The 22,245-nt window shown below is 44.9% G+C and overlaps 1 protein-coding gene across 1 annotated transcript; it reads left to right on the top strand.

Moving 5' to 3' along the window:
* Positions 1-15,780: 15,780 nt before the first annotated feature.
* Positions 15,781-22,102, top strand: chst6 (carbohydrate sulfotransferase 6). The gene is made up of 2 exons (XM_048973295.1): positions 15,781-15,920; positions 20,133-22,102. The coding sequence occupies exon 2, from the start codon at positions 20,179-20,181 to the stop codon at positions 21,373-21,375; it is 1,197 nt and encodes a 398-aa protein (XP_048829252.1). The 5' UTR covers positions 15,781-15,920; positions 20,133-20,178; the 3' UTR covers positions 21,376-22,102.
* The last annotated feature ends 143 nt before the right edge of the window (positions 22,103-22,245 follow it).

Below are 22,245 nucleotides of genomic sequence, written 5' to 3'. Positions count from 1 at the left end.
CTGGCGTAAGGCCCAGTTCCGGCACTGATTGACATCACAGCGCAGGGCTGGACGATGTGCGACATTAATATGTGCGACCAATTCTCCTATGGTAAATGTGTCTTTAGCTCATCTGGCTCCTCTTGATGCGGAGGAGCAGCGGCTCTAGTCCCTCCCGAATGGCCGAGCTCCTCACCCCATCTCTAAGGGAAGGAGAGCCCAGCCACCCTGCGGAGGGAACTCATTTCAGCCGCTTGCACCTGCGATCTCGTTCTTCTCACTACCCGCAGCTCATGACCATAGGTGAGGGTAGGAACGTAGATCGACTGGTAAATCGAGAGCTTTGCCTTTTAGCTCAGCTCCTCCTTCACCATAACAGACCGATACAGCGCCCGCATCACTGCTGATGCCGCACCGATCCGCCTGTCGATCTCCCGCTCCATCCAGCGCTCACTCGTGAACAATAGTATTAAGTGAACGACACTTAAACTCCTCCACTTGGGGAAGGACCTCCTCCCTGACCCGGAGAGAGCTTTGTGACTTATGTCTGTGAAAAGTGCTTTATAAATACATTTTACTTACTTATCTTAAGTAATACAAGATTCTGGAGTAGTTGGATTACATTTTTTTGTGTAAATCTACCTAGCTTCACTTTCCTGAGGAATTCTCATATTAAATATTTGTCCTGCTGTGCTACTGTTTTCATGTCATTTGATAGAGAACTCTCCCTCGCTTGACCCCAAAGCAGAACTTTGAGCGTCATCCAGTAACTCTGAGTGTACACGTCTATTCCGAGGTCCTCCACCGACCACAAAATGGCTTCATGTCTCACATTCTACAGATTACAGTGGGGTTTAACCTTCACCAATCTAGGAGGCTCTTTCTTGAGTGACAAACGAACTGGTTCCTAATCTGCTCTGTCATCAGATAGTGGATCAGGTGACTGCTTCACAATTACGATCAGCATTTGTGATAAAGCATGGGATTAATCTTGCAGGTTCTCAGAACGGCATTAAGTCTTTCCCAAAAGGCTTCTCGCAAAGTAATAAGATAATGGGCAGTAGGGTTCCTGGTTCCTGTTGTACTGAAATGAAAACAAACGAGAAAGACGGCAGAAAGACTCCAAAAACAAACAGCCTGAGAGCATGTGACAAAGAAAGTCAGAACTTCTTTCGTATATAATAATTATGGTTTCCGTAATACGGAACTGGGCTTCAAAATACTGAAGTTACAAAAATAAATAGATTAAACACTTTAGGGTATTAGAAATTCCACTCACTTGCGAAAAAAAATAAATAAAATAAAAAACATCTGAAAACTCACAGCTTGCTTCTTTAGAGGCTCTGCTCCGTTTTAGCACGGCACGTGTTCGCCGCAACACTAAGACAAAATAAAACGGACATGCTTTATAAGTAAAGCATCCACTATCCAGTGAAGACGTACATAAATAAATAAACGCAGAATTTTAATAGACACAGAATCGGCCCGCGTTCACAGTGCAATCGGAAATCGCCCAGTCAAAATTAAACCGTACTCAACAATCCGCACTCCAATACTTTAGCAGTAGGCTGCATCAGCATATGCTTCATCGTTGCCAATGCTGTACATAAACTGCCTCTACGTTTAAGTTACGAACTACTAGAAAATAACCGGTTGCACTACTCAAATAGTTTCAGCGTAGGCCTAGCACTAATTTATACCAGAAATTTTACACTTCCATGTATCATTGGGCGTATTAAGGTCCATCGTAAAAAAAGTGGCACATATGTAACTAACCTAACAAGCTTATTTTGTTTTTAACATGTAATAATAGTCTATCGTAATCAGAGATCATTTTAATAACTTAACTTTTCTGCCGATTTAGGATAAAACATGGTCATGTGTCAACCATAGACTAGTCAACTATAATGTTAGCTAGCAAGCAATAAACATTTGTTGCCTTGTCATTGTTTGCTCTGAGTGAACCCTGTTTGTATTCCTTGAGCTCGAGCATCTCACGTAGCAGAGCGAATGTCAAGCACCTATAATAAATGTCAATCTAACTTTACGACTATGAAATTACCACAAATTTGCCAAACATGCTACTGGCGCAAAAGACCATAGTTGATCCGTGATCTGTACCCTGCTGAAAAAAAAAAAACATTGACCAGCAAGATTCCCATACAGTATTTCATCAAAACACAAGATATACTGGTATGCCAAGCATGCTTTATGCTGGTCATGTTGGTCTATGCTGTTTTTCTTCAGCAGGGTAGAAATCACCACCACAATTTCCGGTGAGAATGCAATAACAAAACTGATTATTTATCATTAGGTTACAGATGTAACTAACCTAACAAACCTATTTGTTTAAGAGAATCTTTATCAATCTTTTTCACCAACCAATGGAAAATGATTCTATGCTGTACCAGCCATGGCATTTTTAGTGGAATCCACTTCCTTCCTTTTCATCACAAGTACTGTTTGCGTGTCTAATTAGAACTTCTGTTTTCCTGAGATTGCTTGGACCCTTTCGTGATCTCCACAAAACAGCTTTGGGTATGTTGCCATCACGAGAATAAGAAGTCGTGATCTTGAAATAAGGCAGAAATAGATAACGATGTTAAGTCCTCTATGGGGCTCCGGTGACCATAGTCTGGGCGAGGGCAACAAGACCTTGCTGTGATACTTTTTCATCACAGGTTTTTTCGATTACTCTTCATGTGGCCCCTCACCTGGGACCTTTTTACCTTGGGAGACCCTACTAGGGGCACTTGCCCCCGACAACATAACCCCCAGGGTCACTGAGGCACGCAAACCCCTCCAGCACGATAAGGTGGCCAATCCAAGGAGGGGATGATCTGATCCGTGACTCAAATGCTACAATAGGAGCCCAAGCCATGAGTTCCAGTACTCAGAAGTACAGAAGATGGTAAAAATCCCTGTATGTTCTTGGCCTGTCAAAAATGTCAAAGATGCACTGAGTAAGATCAACCACATGATTTACTGCGTCCCAAGTTGGTTCTTGAAAAGCAAGATGGCAAGACCGGTCTTGCCAAGATCACAAGTATGATCTTTGCATTCTCCGTATTCAGAGACACCTCATACCTAGCAAGATACCTAGTCAACGCAATTGTTATATTGGAATGCAGAGGGTGGCACATTACAGGTTTCCAGTGTGGCTGTGGTTCAAATATTTTTCACAAATACTGAGGAAACAAACTTCACAAAAAAAACAAATACAGAGAAACAAACTCGACATACATGTGGAACAACGAGTTAGTTCAGGTCAGATCTGTAAAAGAACAGTGGCACACTCCCATAGGGGCCCATTGTAAGAAATAATGGAGATATTTCCAGCTATCTACCGAGTCATGAGGATGATGAATAGTCCTATGCTATGACATTCATGGAATAGAAGCAATTTTACTTCCATTGCGTACCAAGCACTTTAAACGGTATATTCATAAAACGACAGATTTTGTGAATAATATTGCTTTCATTAATATAGTAAATACTGTAATTTTGTTTTTGTATGTGCTTGGCATTAACTGTTAAACTGTTTATCTTCTATAATTAATTAATTGTTATGACCAAAGGTAGCTTATATTGCTTAGGTTATCAGTGGATTCATGTTTACAGTTAGCTGCTACTCAATCATGATAATACCTCTGATTAAAATATCAGTGTACAGTTTTCCTGGGATCGCACGGAGCAGTGTGAATTTACTACTCCCAAATTTATGGTAGAGCAGCTTAAATTATTTTGTGGTAATTTATTTGGCAAAAAAATGCATTGCGTGTGAAGTATCTGTATTTTTCCATGCATCAAGGCTGCATTTGTAAACGACATTTTGTCAATATTGCTTAGAATATCACTGAAATAAACTAAATACTTCTGTCTGTCCATCCATCCATCCATCTCTTACTGCTTTTCCGGGTCGGGTCGCGGGGCCAGCAGTGTAAGCAGGGAAACCCAGACTTCCTTCTCCCCGGCCACTTCGTCCAGCTCCTCCGGGGGAATTCCAAGGCGTTCCCAGGCCAGCCGGGAGACATAGTCTCTCCAGCGTGTCCTGGGTCTTCCCCGGGGCCTCCCCCCAGTGGGACATGCCCAAAAAACCTCACCAGGGAAGTGCCCCGGAGGCATCCTGACCAGATGCACGAGCCACCTCATCCGGCTCCTCTCAATGCGGAGGAGCAGCTGCAGCGACAGACACCAGCCATCTTACGGCCGCAGCTCCGGTCAGCCGCCTCCACAATGGAGGCGCGGAACATGGCCCATTTGGACTGGAACATGCCTCCCCCGGGACATGGGCGAATTTCTGCCGGAGGTAGGAGTTGAAGCTCCTTCTGACATGGGATTCCGCCAGACGTTCCCAGCAGACCCTCACTATATGCTTGGTCCTGCCAGGCCTGACCGGCTTCCCCCCCCACCAGTGGAGCCAACCCACCACCAGGTGGTGATCAGTGGACAGCTCCGCCCCTCTCCTCACCCGAGTGTCCAATACATGTGGCTGCAAGTCCGATAACACGACCACAACTGTAGCCTAGTGTGTCCTGGTGCCAAGTGCACATATGGACACCCTTATGTTTGAAGACGGTGTTCATTATGGACAATCCGTGATGACCACAGAAATCCAATAACAAGACACCGCCTGGGTTCAGATCGAGGGGGGGGGGGCGTTCCTCCCAATCACGCCCCTCCAGATCTCACTGTCATTGCCCACATGAGCATTAAAATCTCCTAGCAGAACAAGAGAGTTCCCAGTAGGAGCGCTCTCCAACACCCCTTCCAAGGACTCCAAAAAGGGTGGGTATTCCAAAGTGCCATTTGGAGCTTAAGTGCAAACAACAGTCAGGACCCGTCCCATCACCCGTAGGCGAAGGGCAGCCACCCTCTCGTCCACTGCGGTAAACCCCAATGCACAGGCACCCAGCCAGGGGGCAATAAGTATGCCTACCCCCACTCGGCGCCTCTCCCCGTGAGCAACTCCAGAGTGGAAGAGGGTTCAACCCCCCTCGAGGAGGCTGGTTCCCAAGCCATCCGTCGAGGTGAGCCCGACTATATCTAGTCAGAACCTCACAACCTCACGCACCAGCTCAGGCTCCTCCCCGCCAGAGAGGTGACATTCCATGTCCCTAGAGCCAGCTTCTGCAGCCGAGGATCGGACCACCAAGGTGCCAATCAAGAAGGATAATCGTTTTCCCTCGCCTGGACGTTGGTCACCCCCCCCCCCAGGAACCAGACCTGGTGGCCAGGCCTGCACCAATGGGGCCTGGTCGGGCACAGCCCAAAGAAAGCACGTGCATCCCCCCTCCAATGGGCTCATCGCCTGCAGGAGGGGCCAAAGCGGTCAGGTGCAGTGCGAGTTGGGCAGTGGATTGGAACTAACCCTGCAAGATAGCAGCTATAAGGGATCAGAAAATTCTTAGGATCGCGGGTCTTTCACATTACTTTCTGGGCTTCTGTAGTTATTACAGTTTGTCAAAGGGTTTTGTCAAATAACAGACCCATTGCATGCAGGGACGGATTACGGACCGGGCCAGCGGGGCCGCTGCCCAGGGGCCCTTGGAAAACAATTTGCAACACTTATCAACAATGTATTTTCGTTTGTCTATTTTAGAGGGCCTACATTCTTTGATCCTCTGCCTACAAGGGCCCCTGACCGTATAGGGAGGGCGTTTGGCTGCCAAGGGCCCTTGAATTGTGGTGGTTGTGGTGGTGGGGGGGCCCTCGCGAACGTTTTGCCCAGGGGCCCACACAACCCATAATCTGTCCCTGATTGCATGATCTTGTAAATCACTCTTTACAGCAGTGGTTCTCAAACTCGGTCCTCGGGCCCCACTGCCCTGCTTGTTTTCCAGCTATCCCTGCCTCACACACTGCTGATTACCTGGATCACGTGTGTTCAGCCAATCAGAAGCTGAAAGACAGCTGGGACTTGTGTGTGGGTGAAACATTGCAATTCAAAAATGGCTTTTTATGAACTTTATCATTATATAAAGTATAAATAAAGCCAAAATTTAGTCTCAAACAAAATACTTACATATTAACATATCTTCATTCATATTATAAAAAATAAATAAAACGAAGCTCAAATGTCCACCCTCAAAAACATTATGAAGTATCAGGCAAAAAGGGATGAAACAAACAAATGGAGTTTTATTCACGTAATAGACCAAAACGGAAAGGAACAGGGTTATGGTGGACTTTGGTCAGCTGGCTGGCGTGAGACTTTTAATTTGAGAGAAATCTGCACATGCATTACATGTATATAAGAGTTTTATTACCTTGCAAATAGACTGTAGGATTTGCAAACTACCCCGACGCTTTTGATGTAGCTAATTTTAGGTTTATAATAGAATAATATCGAGTTGCTGTAAGGTTCCTTGCGTAAAAGCGTGAATGTCACGCCAGATATCGATGCGTGAGAGTTAGCAGCCCCGGATCACAGGGGATCGAAGGCAGGGCAGGGACAAGAGGTAAGACAAAGGTAACAGAATCGCAATCATTCTGCCTGACATAACAGAGATCATCCTGCCTGACGTGTGAATTCCTGACGTGCACAAACTAGTGTTATTCAATGACGAGTGTCATGACCCACGTGTACGATCCTCCTGTGTGCCACACCCCCCTCGCTACCTCCCAATTGTGATCACCCATTTCCTGTTATTTCGGCTTGTCTTGTGCATTTATGTCCACGTCAGAATGCGGAACCCCAGATCTGTCATTGATGATGCGTGCTGTGTTTCCTCGTCTGCCCCCCCGAATTAAACCCCGTTTGCCGGTATTTCTGGCTCCTCTCCTGTTGGCCCCTTCGTCTGCACTGCGGACGTGACAACGAGTGTGCGTAATTTTTTTTAAATTGCACCACTGCATTCATACTCTTTATTTTTTGGCGGACATGTAATAGAAATATATGCGACGAATGTCACATCGCTTATTGTTTATTTTTGTCAACTATAATTTTAAAAACATTTGTTTTCGTCATTAAAGGCACTTTTTAGTTCAGTTTTTTGTTCCATGGATTTTTTCATAGAAAAAATGTCGTTTACAAGTATTTTTTGTCCTAGTTTTGATCGACACTGTTCTAGACCTTAGAGATTCTGTGACTGCTGGCGTTGAGTGTGGTGGGGTGAGACAAATAAGAACCATTAGGGCCGTTTACTGGTGTCATCATCCTTTGGGCAGAAATAAAATTCGGGGCCCTACTGTTCTTCAGGTAGTAGAAACTCAAGGGACAAACTATTCTGTTATGCCATTGGAAGGAAGGCCAATGAAAGGGTTCATAGGTCAGATCTGTCTCCATGTCCAACACCTGTCCTAAGGCCCGGAACTAAAGAGGAAACAAACTCGTGAACCACAAAAAGAGTTTGACTCAGCTGTAGGGTCCGATATTGATTTAGTCATCATAGAAGAGGAGCTTGAAATTGCTCCTTTTCAATCAGTAAGTGAGGGTGTTGAAGCTGTAGCCCATGACCCAATGGACTTACTGGAAACAGGAGGAAATAATGTACCTGAAATACCACCTGATTGTAGTCATTCTCAATTGCAAACTTCAGGGCAAAGTTGTCCTGCTCCTGCTAGCAGGTTAATGCTGGGGTGCATGCACATGCCTTTCACTGAACTAGATCAACTTGCAATGCAGTCGCTGCCAGTATGAAGATGGTTTCTCAATTGTTGACTGACGTAGGTGCTGGTATGTTTGAGGAAGCATTACAAGAAGCACAGTCATCTCTCAAAGGATGAGCAGTCATCAAGGGAGAATGAATATGGGTGGGAAAATGATTGGTGCTTTGGCATTGATGTTATGTATCGTTACTTAAAATAGGTTACTTTCCATTTGAATTAGAAGCACAATAAAAAGTCAGCTTGCACAAGATTGTCTCCTTTTCCTCCATGTGGTAAGGCAGGTGGAGCACATGCTTAGGAACTGAATTATCAATCCATTGGTGAATAAATGGTCATTTTAGTATGATGTCGATTAATAGGTTTAAAAGCAGAGGGCCTCAATGAGGATTGATGATTTTCTATCGCTGCGTATGGATTAATTTTGGTTGGATGATTTTGGATTGGAGACTAAAATGCAGACCAATTCTGTGTCTACTAAAATTCTGTGTGTATAAATTTATATATATCTACAGTGTGGACAGGACATGCTTAGTTTTAATTTGATTTATAAAGCATTTAATAGTTTTTGTATTCATACTTTGCTATAAGGTAATGCACGTTTCATTTTGCCTTAGTAGTGTATACATGGGCCTTGCAAACATGGAGCAGAATCTGAACTGAGAACTGAGCTTTCAGATGTTTTATTATTGTCTAAATAGTCTAGTGTATAAGGTCTTTGAAGTGGGTGGAATTTCTGATACTGTTACTAAGTGTTTTTATGTGTTTGAATTTGTAATTTCTGTACAGTTGAAGCCCACCACTGTATTTTGGATCCCATAATTATTATATATGAAAGGAGTTTTGGTTTTATTTGAGTGACTGAGATGTTCTGAGATGATTGTATTTGTACTCTCTCTGCTCTTTCTTTTTTTTATTTAAATACAACAGGAACTGAGAATAAAATCCATCTGCCCATATTTTATTTTGGACAGTTGGCGAATAAAGAACCCCAAATCATTTGAGTATCTGTGAGGTACTGTGAGGTACCATGGCCACACAATGTTGAATAGTTTTACGGTTAATTGTTGTGTCGTTTTGGGGAGTGGGGGGGCAGAAGAGGGGCCTATGGAAAGTGTAGGGTTTAACTCATTGACCTTACTGCAGCTTTCAACACAGCTGATTGCAAAATTTTAAGTAATATGTTACAGAATTTGTTTGGGGTCTCTGGTTCTGCAGTAAATTGGTTTTCATCTTACTTATCAAACAGGTCTTTTTCTGTCTGGGTGGGGAGAGTCTTTTCTGATACAGCAGCACTGAATAGCGGAGTACCTCAGGGATCTATCCTTGGGCCCCCCTTATTTGTCTATACATACTTTCTTTGGCTGACATTATTAGGTCTTTTAAATGCATTTCTAAGCTATATCTATGCAAACTATATTCAACTTGCTAAGATCTCAATTTTATCTGATTCTTTTATGCCGATTAAAAAGCAACTACTTGTATATGAATCATTGGAAGACTGAGATTATGACTGTAACATGTCCCAGTGTTCGGGAGGCTATCAGTCGGGAGATTTTGCCTTTGATCTCTTTGACAGTTCAGCCTTGGGGTGGTTTTAGATCAGTCTTTATCTTTTGATGCTCATATTAACTCATTTATATGATTTTGCTTTTTTCATTGAAGATACATCTCTAAGCTCAATAGATACAATAGTATCTAGAGTTGAACTTGTGATGCTTATTTTTGCTTTCATCTCATGCTTGGTTTACAGGACTAAATAAAAGTTCTGTCTTCCGTCCCCAAGCTGTTCAAAATGCGGCAGCTAGGCTTTTAACACGTCCAAGGAGAAGGGCACACATAACATCAATTTTGTCATCTATGCACTGGCGTCCTGTTGATTTTAGGTTAAGGGTTAAGATCCTAGTTATTACGTATAGGGCCTTGAATAGACAAGCCTTTAAGTATTTAACAGATCTCCTACTCGAGTGCCGTTAGTTGTTCCATCCACCAGATTAAAGACTCTTGGCGATATGCCTTCCAGTCTGAGTTTATGGAACGATCTTCCTTCTTTGGGACATGCAGATGATTCAGCAAATTCTTTGAAACGTAGTCATAAAACTTTATTTAAACAAGCTTTTTTTTATATATATATATATATATATATATATATATATATATATATATATATATATATATATAATTGTACATGTGCTCTAAGTTTCACTGTATGACACTTAGTGACTTTTGTCTGTGAAAAGCTCTTTATAAATAAAGTTTTACTTATTTACTTACTAGCCGAGGGGCCCTAAACTCGTTAATCCACCACTGGTCCCTTTCATCTGTGAGACACTTTCCAAGACCAACCACGGATAGCTGAACAACAGACAATAGCGAAGCATCCACAGAGCCCATATATAGGCCTATGTGATTTGCATGTACTTATATATATATGGTCATTAGAACTGTGACGAATATGAAATTTTAGTTGATGATTCATTGTCATACAAATAATTGTGATAAATGATTTGTCTTTTCTGCTTATTTTGTAACACTATTATGCATGTCGCCTAAACAAAGTTTAATAATGCACATACACCTTATGAAGAGCTATTAATTAGCACTGAATATTGGACCATATGATTAAAAATTGCATTTTTGTTTGCCTTTAAAGCTTTGTAAACAAAAACTGTAGAGGACAGATATAACAAAAATAAATAAGTAAAATGCTATGACATTGGTGTCGTCACTACCTGATCTGTACCACCTACCCAATTGTACCTCCTATATCTGCACACGTGCAGCATTTTCAAGCGTACGTACACCACATCACATTCACTACTTCTGCTTCTGATCCTTTCCTCCTGCTATTCTACGTCAAACCAAATAGTCTACATTTACAACACACTAAACTGAATAACTTGTTAGAATTAAGTCCGGGCTAAATATAAGTGAACAATGATGAAGTCTGTTTAAACTGGGGCAGCTTAAATCTGACATGATCTGAGCAAGAAATGCGGCTTCGTGAATCGTGATACAGTTATAAATGACTCCCGAGACTTAAAAAAATAGTTTTCTTTGGATGGAACAAGGTCTAAAGTGCAAAAACATCAGAAAATCTAGGCAGGCAAGACAGGAAAATCCACAAAGGAAACGCTCAAACTCTACGCAAACTAAAAAGATCTATAAGCAGGGAAGTAGTAGCATGAGTAGGAAATGATCACAACTGAGAAAGGGCCCCAACCAGTTCTGCAAGTAAACTGGGGCTGGTCGGGAAGAAGTTTTCCTGATGCTGTCAGTCTTGCAACTCGGGGTTCCATGGGGCCGTGGTTGAGACATATAAGCACAGTTTGACTTCTCCGGGCTGGTCCGGGACACCCCCTTTGCAGCTATAATAGCTGCTACTCTTCTACGAAGGCTTTCCACAAGATTTTGGAGTGTGTGTGTGGGAATTTTTGCCCATTCATCCAGAAGAACAATTGTGAGGTCAGGTACTGATGTTGGACATGAAGGCCTGGCTCACAATTACCATTCTAGTTCATCCCAAACATGTTTGATGGGGTTGAGGTCAGGGCTCTATGTGGGCCACTCAAGTTCTTCCACTCACCCAACCATCTCTTTATGGAACTTGCTTTGTGCACTGGGGCACAGTAATGCTGGAACAGAGAAGGACCTTCGCCAAACTGTGCCCACAAAGATGGAAGCATAGAATTGACTAAAATGTTGTGGTATGCTGTGGTATACCGTTATCCCTCCTCCATTAAACTTTACAGTTGCACACTGCAGTCAGGCAGGTAACGTTCTCCTGGTATCTGCCAAACACTGACTGTCAGACAGACAAGTGTGATTCTTCACTCCATGGAACATGTTTCCACTGCTTCAGAGTACAGTGGCGACGTGCTACCCAAAGACGATAGACAGCTCCTATGCTACTCTAACAGGGTTATCCGGATGGAATATCTAACAGGGAAAAAAATTTCATGACTTGATTTATTGCAAAAGGGGGCGGCATGGTGGTGCAGTGGTTAGCACTGTTGCCTCACACCTCTGGGACCCGGGTTCGAGTCTCCGCCTGGGTCACATGTGTGTGGAGTTTGCATGTTCTCCCCATGTCATCGTGGGGTTTCCTCCAGGTACTCCGGTTTCCCCCCACAGTCCAAAAACATGCTGAGGCTAATTGGAGTTACTAAATTGCCCATAGGTGTGTATGTGTGAATGAATGGTGTGTGAGTGTGCCCTGTGATGGGCTGGCCCCCCATCCTGGGTTGTTCCCTGCCTCGTGCCCATTGCTTCCGGGATAGGCTCCGGACCCCCCGCAACCCAGTAGGAAAAGCGGATTGGAAAATGGATGGATGGATGGATTTATTGCAAAGGTGGCATTCCATGACGATACCACAGGTGAATTCACTGAGCTCTTCAGAATAACTGATTCTTTCACAAATGTTTGCAAACCACACTGCATAATAATAATTGTTACTTTTTATTGATCCCTTTGGGAAATTTCTCTTTTTCACCTTCCCCATCTTGCTCTCCATGAAACCAAGCTTGGCTGTGAAGGGTAGCCAGGGAGCTGGGGGTTAAGGGCCTTGGGGCGCCCAGGGAGCTGGGGGTTAAGGGCCTTGGGGCACCCAGGGAGCTGGGGGTTAAGAGCCTTGGGGCGCCCAGGGAGCTGGGGGCTAAGGGCCTTGCTCAGAGGCTCACAGATACACCAAGGCTGGGCTTGAACCAGCCGCCTTCCAATCACAGACACGCAGCCGCCTTCCAATCACAGACACAGAGGCTTAGCCCTCTGAGCCAGGTGCCTGTTGCATTGAGTCTGAATGAAACACCTGAATTCAATGATTAAGTGGTGTGTCCCAATACCTTTGTCCATATAGCCTGGGATCGCCAGCTAGGACCCTTCTGAGCTGAGTTACAAACAGCTCGGTATCCTGCCGACAACCAGGCCAACAATACCTCTGTCGTCCACCAATCGCCAGCTCCGATAGAGCAGCCCCGTGCACTTCTCCAGGGAGTCCCACTGGGAATGGTAGGCCTCATCCAGACACTCCCTTACCCTGGCCAGCATGGGGCTACTGTGCTGCTCTGTGGTGAGCTGCTGGCCATCGGATCCTGGCAGGCCCGGTCGTCTGGCAGGCCCGGTTGTCTGGCAGGCCCGGTCTCGGTCCATTCCCCGACAGCAGTGAAGGCAGCTCTCGGTGGTGCAGTGCCGGCGAGACAGAACGTCCACATTTCCTTGCAGCTACACCCGCCCAGTGTTTCCCAGTTGCTGTTTAGGGCGAGGGCTTGGTACTGGGGCAGAGCTGGCATGGGCGAAGTGTCTGACCTCTCCCCAGTGAATGAAGGGTGCAGCAGCTAGTGGGCACCATCTCCGGCGTGGCTCTGTGTGAGTCACACGCAGTCTCTCTCCCTCCTTGCTGTCGGAGCAGGCGTGCAGGTGCAGCTTCTACACTGCCTGGCTGGCGACTGGCATGATGTGGAAGGCGGGGACAGGATTGCCTCAGCCTTCTTTGCTTCAGCCAAGGCCTTGGTGAGTGTAGGCGGCGCCCGCTGTTGGGTGTGCTGGCACAACCTCTATGGTGTTGACAAAGGCATGGAGAATCAGCTCTTCCTATGTGGCACTGGGACATTGCGAGTAGCCCCTCCGGGAATGCCCCCAGGGTTCGCTGTTCTGCCTTCGCCAGTTCAGCCCTCTTCTCCTCCGCCGACTGTCACCCACTAAACCGCTGCTCCAGTGCCTCCACCAGGGCGGCGAGGTTTTGCTGCTCATCAGGGATCAGGTTGAAGAGATCCTGGAGCGCGTGCCTCTCTAACACCAACAGGTCCGCCACCATCCCCTCATCGCTCCAGGCATTGTTCTGGGCTGCCAGGTGCACTTGGATGAGGTAGGTCTCCAAGGGCTCCTTCCCTCCGGAGCACGACCACGTCATGGCTGCCCTTACTCCACCTCTCTCACTAAGCTGGGAGGCTTCCTCTCGCTCTTAAAGGTGACGGGGCAGGTGCCTCATGCTGGATCCATAAGGTCCCCCCCAGGAAGGCACAATGCTCAATTCTCTGGGTTTCCTTGTGACCTGTTGCTTCTCACCCCTGCCTCCCAATATCTTGATGGAGCTTGCAGAGGAAATCACCGCGAAATCCCACTTCTGACACTGGTGTCGAGACTCGTCGACGATCCATATTGTCGGCACGATAAACAGACTGGCACAGTTCAGGTTTCAAACACAAGATGGCATTTATTGCACCCGTACCAATCACAGCGACAACACACTCAGACTGCCCACCGTGCCCGTCGCCCCGTTTACTCCTAACATATACGATGGGTGCACACACACACACACACACACACACACACACACACACACAACATTACAATGCATGTCTACTACAGGGTACTATTTACACTGCAGGCTCCAGTCCAACCTTCTGTGCTGACTGGGGGTACATCCAGCATTATAATATACGTAAGTTGACGTACAGACGCTCCTCTATTTACGAATGATACGTTCCGAACGGCCATTTGCTACTTGAAATGTTCATAAGTCGTTATTCAGCATCATTCTAAGGGTATACGCAAGTACAATGAACTGGGATGCTGGGAGTTCGCACGCTACGCTGCTGCGCGGCGGGAGTAGCGGACAGAAGTCGTACTCGGCGGAATTGGTGGGCAGACAGGAAACGGGAGCCCAAGGAACACAATTTGGACTTAGTCCTCTTCGTTCGTATGTCTGAAAGTTCGAAAGTTGAAAGTTCGTACGTAGAGGAGCGTCTGTATATGAAAAAATGTACGGAGCATAAAGATAAAAATATTTTACATGTTTCTGCCAAAGAATGGCACCTTTTCAATAATTCTAGTCGTCAGATTTCACCACTTAACACCCTTGATTGCCAGCCTGATCCCTCCGTTTGTATTTTGCATCATATTTTTAATAAAAATGGCAACGTCATTTAACAGATTTTGCTCTTTTTAGGTCTCAACTGTATTTAATAACGGTTTATATTTTGGTGTTTTGAATACACAAGCAGGTTGAGGAAAAAAACTTGCGTAGGTGGAATATGTGTTATTCTATTAATTTTGTTGTTTTTGGGTGCAGGGTCGGGGGGGGGGACAGCGCGGCAGAATCGCGTCTAGGGCATCACAACGTATATTAACATTTAAGATAAACCACGTTATCACGCAAGGGTAGCAAAAAATTTCGGACATTGTAGACGTGTGATGTAATGCTCATTGACGCACGTGCTGTAGGACTTAGAAGTAATTTCTGTCCGGTAGGAAAAAGGGGCAGAAATTGGCCGTGCCGGAATGTTCTATGCCGACTCCACACTCTCCTGGGCTGTGTGCGCCAGCACCGAGAGAATCAACACCTGGAAGAATGGATATGTCATTTAGGAAGCAGGAAACAGATTGTGCTGTCACAATGTTTGGTCAGAAATGTAACGATTAAAAAACAATTTACAGAATGTTTTATGTTCTCGACCAATAATAAACTAAGCTAATACTTAGAAAACAATTGGCTAATGGTGGCTAATTTATGTAGTAGCTGTCAAATAAAGTAATCGTTGTTGGAAACAGGAAGATGGGGAGGTGCAAATGGCTTTGTCCTACACATGGGGATGTCCCTGGCAAAATTCTTGCTTTGTTAGAAAACGCCAGAATCGCGACTTGAGTTAACTAGAAATTGTGCTGCTAGTTAGCGGACGCCTGGTGAATAACAGCAAACATTTGGTAAGTTCCTCAGCCGTCTGTCTGCCGAAGATGTTACAATGGAAAGGGAGTAATTCACACAAAAAAAGTCACGAAAGCTTGCAAAACAGCAGACGTGAGGTGCGGACACAACATATATACAGCCGTATCGGGGCTCGTCCTACACGACGTGTTATATACTGACCGCGCTAGTTGCTGAGCTGCTTAACTTTCCTGCTGTTAAATCCCCCCGAGCTTATTTCATCACCGTTTTTAAAAAACGCTCTTTTACATACTTATCACCAGCACTTCGCTGCCGTGTAAAAAAACTGTATCAATGCGTAAAAATTGTATTAATTAAACCTACAAAGTGGATTAAATAAATCTCCGGTGTGTGTAATATGTAACACTTTGCCATCTTGTGATTCCAGGATCAAGCAGTTTCCCAGCGCCTTCCGCGCTGCCATCGTCCAGGGGCCGAACCCCCCCCCTCCCGGTTCATGGCCACGTCTCAATGCTATTCTTTGTACTGACATTCTGAGACCTGAGACACTCGTGCAAAGGATCAGTCTCCGTCCATTGATGATGTTCAAGGTCCTCCGTTGAAAAGGACAAGACAGATTACTTCAGCTGGTAACGTTTTTCCAGTCTTCCCGACAAACCATACAAGGAGGTACGTATTTGTTTTTTTTTCCCAATTAGAAATAATCAGATTGTTTATACGTGCATCACATTAAGAAACCGGGCGCACCTATTTATACATCTGCGGCGGGTCCCGTGACACGGGGCTCCCGTTTCAGCTGCTTTTGCAAACGACAAACTTTATGTGCTTTGCTGGGCTCTCAGTTAAAAACTCACTCCATCAGTATGATTGTCAGGGACAGCTGTCCGTCGGGAAAAGTTACGAATTACGAACATGAGTAGAGTTTACTGGCGCTATTTACGGCGTTTCATCACGTCGACCAAAAGTACTGGCGTTATTACAATTAACTCGCTTTTCGTTTACCTCCGTTAATTAATCTCGCCCCATTTGTATTTCTTCTTTTTTGCTATGGTACATAATACATTCTTACACCCGATCGAGTTCGCAATCAACACCATCTTTCTTCCTGATTATATTAAAGGGGTTCAATTAGCTTACAGCGAAGCAGTTATTATGTTACCAATTAAAAATGAATAGAAAGTAACAATTACCTTTTGAAAAAAATTAAGGCTAATTTTGTTGATGGGAGTCTTTTAGCTTAATAAACATATTTGAGTAATGTTTGAGAAAACATTTGAGAAAATGCTTTCTAACTATATAGGCGAATACTTTAAAATTACTGTTAGGGTTAAGTTCTTATTCATTTAGTAGATTTTACTTTTATGTCCAGATGCAGGTTTTTTTCTTAAATAAGTGTAATTGTAATAGATGTTATTCGCTGCAGTTTATGCAGACCTGCCATTAAGGTAATAAATCCAAGTTATCCAACACGTACATTCTTATGCTGTTAGTTGTGTCATTAACTGAAAGCGTATCCATTTATAATAATCGGGTTTACGGAAAAGAATGTTTTACCCTTTATTTGCGTTTGATTGTAAAGCAAAAGTGTTATACATTTTTTTAGGTTTGTGAAGCCCCATGTATTAGTTTTACTTTCGAAGTCGACTTAACAATACTGTCTTTTCCTGGATGAATTATGGAAGCAGAAAGGCAATTTCACAAATATGATATGATGCTCTTTCACGGTCTGTGGAAAAACCGATCCAATATGCCGAGCTTGTTTTTCAGTCCACCTTTTAGAGGGGAAATAAGTAATATGTTAATACAACAACGGACATTCTTTTCTGTACTGAATTTTTGGGTTTCTTGATGTCCAACACGAGCCTCGCTTTTTGTTACAATCCGTCTTACTCTTCTATATATACTATGTATTTTCCGTAGATACCAACACTGCCATTTTCTCAAACCCACTTTCTCCTCTCATCTCACTGTTGGCCTCAGTCTATTACGAACCCTATAGATTCCCTCAGAGGGTAATAAGATATATGGGTACAATGTAAAAGGCAGTCTGCCGTTGTTGGCGTTAGATTTCTATCTTGTAGAGTTATGTACTTCAGCTATTGTTATCTCTTCTTTGACAAGGGAAGTGAGCGATAATAACTGTAGAATAGAATTGCTGTACTGAAAGCAAAGTATGTATTCAGACAATCGAGTACAAAATATGTATAATGGATTATTGAAAAGAGTTGCTGAGATGTTTCTGTATAAATGGTTCATTGATTGCTTCTATTCTCATCTCAATCATTAAGAATTATTATTATTATTAATGTGGAATGTATAATTTTAATTTTCCTGCCAATCAGAATTTTTAAGACAATCTTCCATCCTATTGATGTTGAAGCGTATCCATCAGTAACTCATGAAACTATCACACATTGGTGATTATGTTCACTAGGAATCATACAGACTTGTTAGTGACCAGTTGGTAGGATGAGTGAAACTATTCCATAATAATTTATTGGTGCAAATTCCTACCATAACCGAGGTACGTCCTGAATATTTGGCAAAGAAGAAACCTAGCAAAACATCCCCAGTTGTTTGTAATGTTCCGGAATGTGGATTGGATTTTGTTGTATTGGTGACGCACTTTGGAATTCCAGCAGAGTGCGATTCCCTTCTCAGGTTATCTGGCCTCATTCCTTCTCCGTAGTATTTTATGGCGTTCCAGAACATGCACAGGGGGATTCTTTAGCTCTTATGTGCAGAATCTATACAAAATATTGATATATTTTTGGTGGTCTGTTGTCATCCGCTTAACACATCTTCACTGAGGTTGGTGTCGGGAGACTGCCATGGCCTTTGTAGAACGTCAGTCAGTTAACCATTTTTCTGTGGGATTTGAAGTGCTCTTGGTCATATTCATCTCGGAAAGGTCCACCTGTGGTATAGTTTCTGCTTCCTAAAATGTCCTGGGACTTTGTGGAGCTCATGATGACTCGGAGCTAAACACGCAAATAATATCAAGTGTTAAATATTCGCAGTACGCGCGTCTCTTGGGATTGGCGGCATTGCACTCTACATTAAATAAAATGTTAAGTCCATGTAGGTTAGACAAAATTCTAGTCCATTGTATAGTAGGAAGACTATGCTATATTTAAATGATATGAATACTTGTTTTTAATCCCTGTTTTTTGCGCAAATGAATTTTGCATGTTTGTGGGGAAAATTTTGTCATTTTAAAAGGACGGTCGTTGGGTCTATGAAAAACATTATAACAAATTATTAAAATATTATGGTTTATGCAATGATTTATGGGAGACAATTAAGGTGGCGACAGTAGTCTATATGATGTTACTGTGTACAAAATGAAAAACCGAAAGACACAAAACAGCTTAAACATTAATATATCCTGGATACGTCATTATTTGCACAGCGGTAATGAAAATGCCATTGAGAGACTCTTGGGTTCAGCCACAAGCGTTATTAACACTGTGCTCTGTTTACACACACAGTGCTTTATGTGGGCGGCGTGTGGCTCTCTGGGCTGAGCCTGTGTGCCTGTAGTCAGAAGGTCGTTGGTTCAAACCAACATCTGCGGGTCCTTGTGCAAGGCCCTTAACCCCCAGCTCCCTGAGCGCCGCTACGGGTGGCTGCCCTTTGCGGACAGCTTACTCTACAAAGAGAAAGTTGCGGGAGGCGTAAAGACCGGATGATTATTATTATTAGTATACCATAGTATACCAATGTAAACCATTGCAGCCCCCATATTTGTACTGTCCTGTGTTTTCACACTTTATGTAGCGTGAAATTCCTCCCCCTGACACTTGTAGCATGTATGCTGCACCATGGTCCTGTGGGCGGGGGGAGCTGTGCAGAAATAAGTCATTGTTCTGTTAAAGCTACTGGGCTTGACTTTCACCCAGGAATGATGAAAACAAGGAATTGCAAAAGTCTGCCGTTTAACTGGCCAAACCTTCTTAAGTTTTGGAGTTGCTGCTAGTCATCAATTACTGTGTTGGGTGATATCATCCACCCCCCCCACCCCCACCCCCCCGAACCTGGGTGACCTTTTTTGCCCTGGATGCCTGTGCATGCTAGCAATTAGCCCCTCGAGCTGCATCGAGGGGAAATTGAAGTTAAGCAACATGTTTAATGGCCTAATGATGCAACCGCAGTGAATAAACTCGGAGACGGGAATTTCTCACGGCAGAACAAAGAGGCTCCTTCCTTGACCTTCTGTGCTGCGATCCAGGTTAAATTTTTTTTTTTGTGCTGACGGGAAAGTAAACTTAACAGATTTTTCCCTGGGGGGGGTGCAGCCTTCTTGAATTGTTATTTACAATTGCATGACCTGCAGCTGTAATGAGTTTTATAAATTACACACACAAAAACCAGCACTGAAAACGTAACAAAATAGATATGAGAAAATATGCTTGAGGTGACTGTTTCCTAGCCTGGTCCTCGGGGACCCTCAGGCAGCCCCCCCCAACTTTAATTTATTATCTGTCTATTTATTGAATCTTTCACATTTATTCCACCCATTTATGCTGCTATATTTATTGTTTGCATACAGAATGCACTGTTTCTATAAACCCTTGTGTCCAGCCCCCATGTTTTGCACTCTACTGTGTTTTCCGCACTTTAAGTAGCATGCTAATCCTCGCCCTGACACTCTGTCATCTGTAAGTTGCACTGTGACCCTGTGGGCGCGGATTCTGTGTATGTGTGTGTGGTGGGGGTGACAGATTGTCACTCATACTTGAATTAGTCTCTGTTGGGGGCCCAGAATCTTTACCAGTACCCCTGCCTGGGGGGGGGGGGTGCTATTTCCTGCCACTCTGTCCCTGTGTGGATGCGGCAAGAATAAGGCCCATTTGTCTTGACTTGGTCTCTCTCCTTTAGCACTGACAGGACGACGGGGCAAAGCGAGGCACGGTGAACTCCGGCGATGCTGCGCTGCAGGCTGATCCCGTCGGCGGTGGTGACCCTGATGCTGCTGCAGGGCGTCGCCATGGTGCTGCTGTTCGGCTGGTATGGGCATCTCATGCCGTCGACATCGACGGCCCCGCAGGGCAAAGTCCACGTGCTCCTGCTGTCGTCCTGGCGCTCGGGTTCCTCCTTTCTGGGGCAGGTGTTCAGCCAGCACCCCAGTGTCTTCTACCTGATGGAGCCGGGCTGGCACGTGTGGACCACGCTGCGGCAGCCGGGGGCGCGGGCCCTGCGCATGGCGCTGCGCGACCTCATGCGCAGCATTTTCCAGTGTGATCTGTCCGTCCTTGAGGCCTACACACCAGACCAGCGCAACGTCTCCAACCTCTTCATGTGGAGCAACAGCCGTGCCCTCTGCTCGCCGCCCGCCTGCCCCCTCACGCCCCGCCACTCCTTCAGCAACGAGACCGAGTGCAGGCGCCGCTGTGATGCACGCGGCCTGCAGAAGGCGGAGGAGGCCTGCCACAGCTACAGCCACGTGGTGCTGAAGGAGGTGCGCTTCTTCGAGTTGGAGTCTCTGTACCCACTGTTGCACGACCCCACCATTGACCTGCGCATCATACACCTGATCCGAGACCCCCGCGCCGTGGCCAAGTCCCGCGAGCAGGCCATCAGGGCTCTGCTGTCGGACAACGCTCTGGTGCTGGAGAAGGGTGGCCAGAAGGTCACCGACTCAGACCTCCGCGTCTTGCAGGAGGTGTGCCGTAGCCACGTGCGCATCTACGAGACCGCCATGCTGAAACCGCCCGATTTCCTACGCGGACGCTATAAAATGGTCCGCTACGAGGACATGGTGCGCGACCCGCTGGAGGAGATCGAGAACATGTACAAATTCGTCGACCTGGAGATGTCTCCGCAGCTCCAGGACTGGATCTACAAGGTGACCCATGGCAAGGGCAAGGGCTCGAGGAAGGAGGCGTTCAAGATCACATCGCGCAACGCGGAGGACGTGTCCCAGGCCTGGCGCACCACGTTGTCTCACAACACGGTGAAGCGCATCCAGCAGGTGTGCAAGGGTGCCATGTCACTGCTGGGCTACCAGCTGGTGGACAGCGAGAAGGAGCAGAAGCGCCTGGACCTGGACCTGGTGGTATCCCGCAAGCGCTACCAATTTAGCTGGCTGCCTGCGATAACGACTGAGTCGCCCATGTTGTGAGGAAGCGTGTCACAAGCAGACTTCTAGCACTTTGACTCAGAAGCAAGAGTGGTAAAATACATAATGGATATGCATTCCCTGCATGCAGGGGCGCCGCTAAGGGGGGGAAAGTTGGGACAATTCTAAGGGCCCACGCCCTTTAGGGCCCCCCAGAGATCTGAAAGGGTGTGGTAGGGGGGCCCAACCTCATATTTTGTCATAGGGCCCAAAATTGCTAGCGGCGCTCCTGCCTGCATGGCCCCTATTGAACCATTTACTTGCCGTTTTCCTGCTTACACCATTTGGCAATGTGTCGCCCTCTGGTGGAGACTCATGGATCTACATGTTTGTACCTATGTACAAATGAATATATGCACACGTGTTTTATAGCTTTGTAAAGGATGTAAAAAAAAAAAAAAATTCTCATTAATTTGGCAGTTTTCTACAGGGATGAAGGAATACGAGTATATTGATTTAGCTTTTTAAGAATTCTGTTTGATATTTAAATGATAGTTTGACTTGCAGGTACCTGCAGTAAGGAAGGAGGAAGTGGGAAATATGGAATTGTCTCATACAAAACGTGCAGTGTGTTTTCAATAATTCCAGTGAAAAAGGAAAATATGCAGATGTGCATTTATACGGAACTAACTGCGTCACACATGACATGAAGTTATTGAAAATGTGGCCTGTGATGCATCTTTTCATTCTGAAGAGATGAATAAAGAGTAAATGGATACTTTTCATGAAATATTATTGCTTTTATTGGGGTATCCCGGGAAAGTGATGTTCCTTCGGCATGCCGTGTGAAAACATTGCACAAAAATTCTACCTTTTCGTTATTGCAGTAAGCAATAACTTAAATTCTGAAATATGTTGGCTTACTGTAGAACG

This window comes from Brienomyrus brachyistius, chromosome 13 (assembly GCF_023856365.1).
Source record: "Brienomyrus brachyistius isolate T26 chromosome 13, BBRACH_0.4, whole genome shotgun sequence".
NCBI classification, from domain to species: Eukaryota; Metazoa; Chordata; class Actinopteri; order Osteoglossiformes; family Mormyridae; genus Brienomyrus; species Brienomyrus brachyistius.
The sequence above is the reverse complement of the archived record's forward strand: the minus strand, read 5'-3'. Positions and strand labels throughout refer to the sequence as shown.

Coding starts and splice junctions, on each gene's coding strand:
- chst6 (XM_048973295.1), top strand. CDS start 20,179: ATGCTGCGCTGCAGGCTGATCCCGTCGGCGGTGGTGACCCTGATGCTG.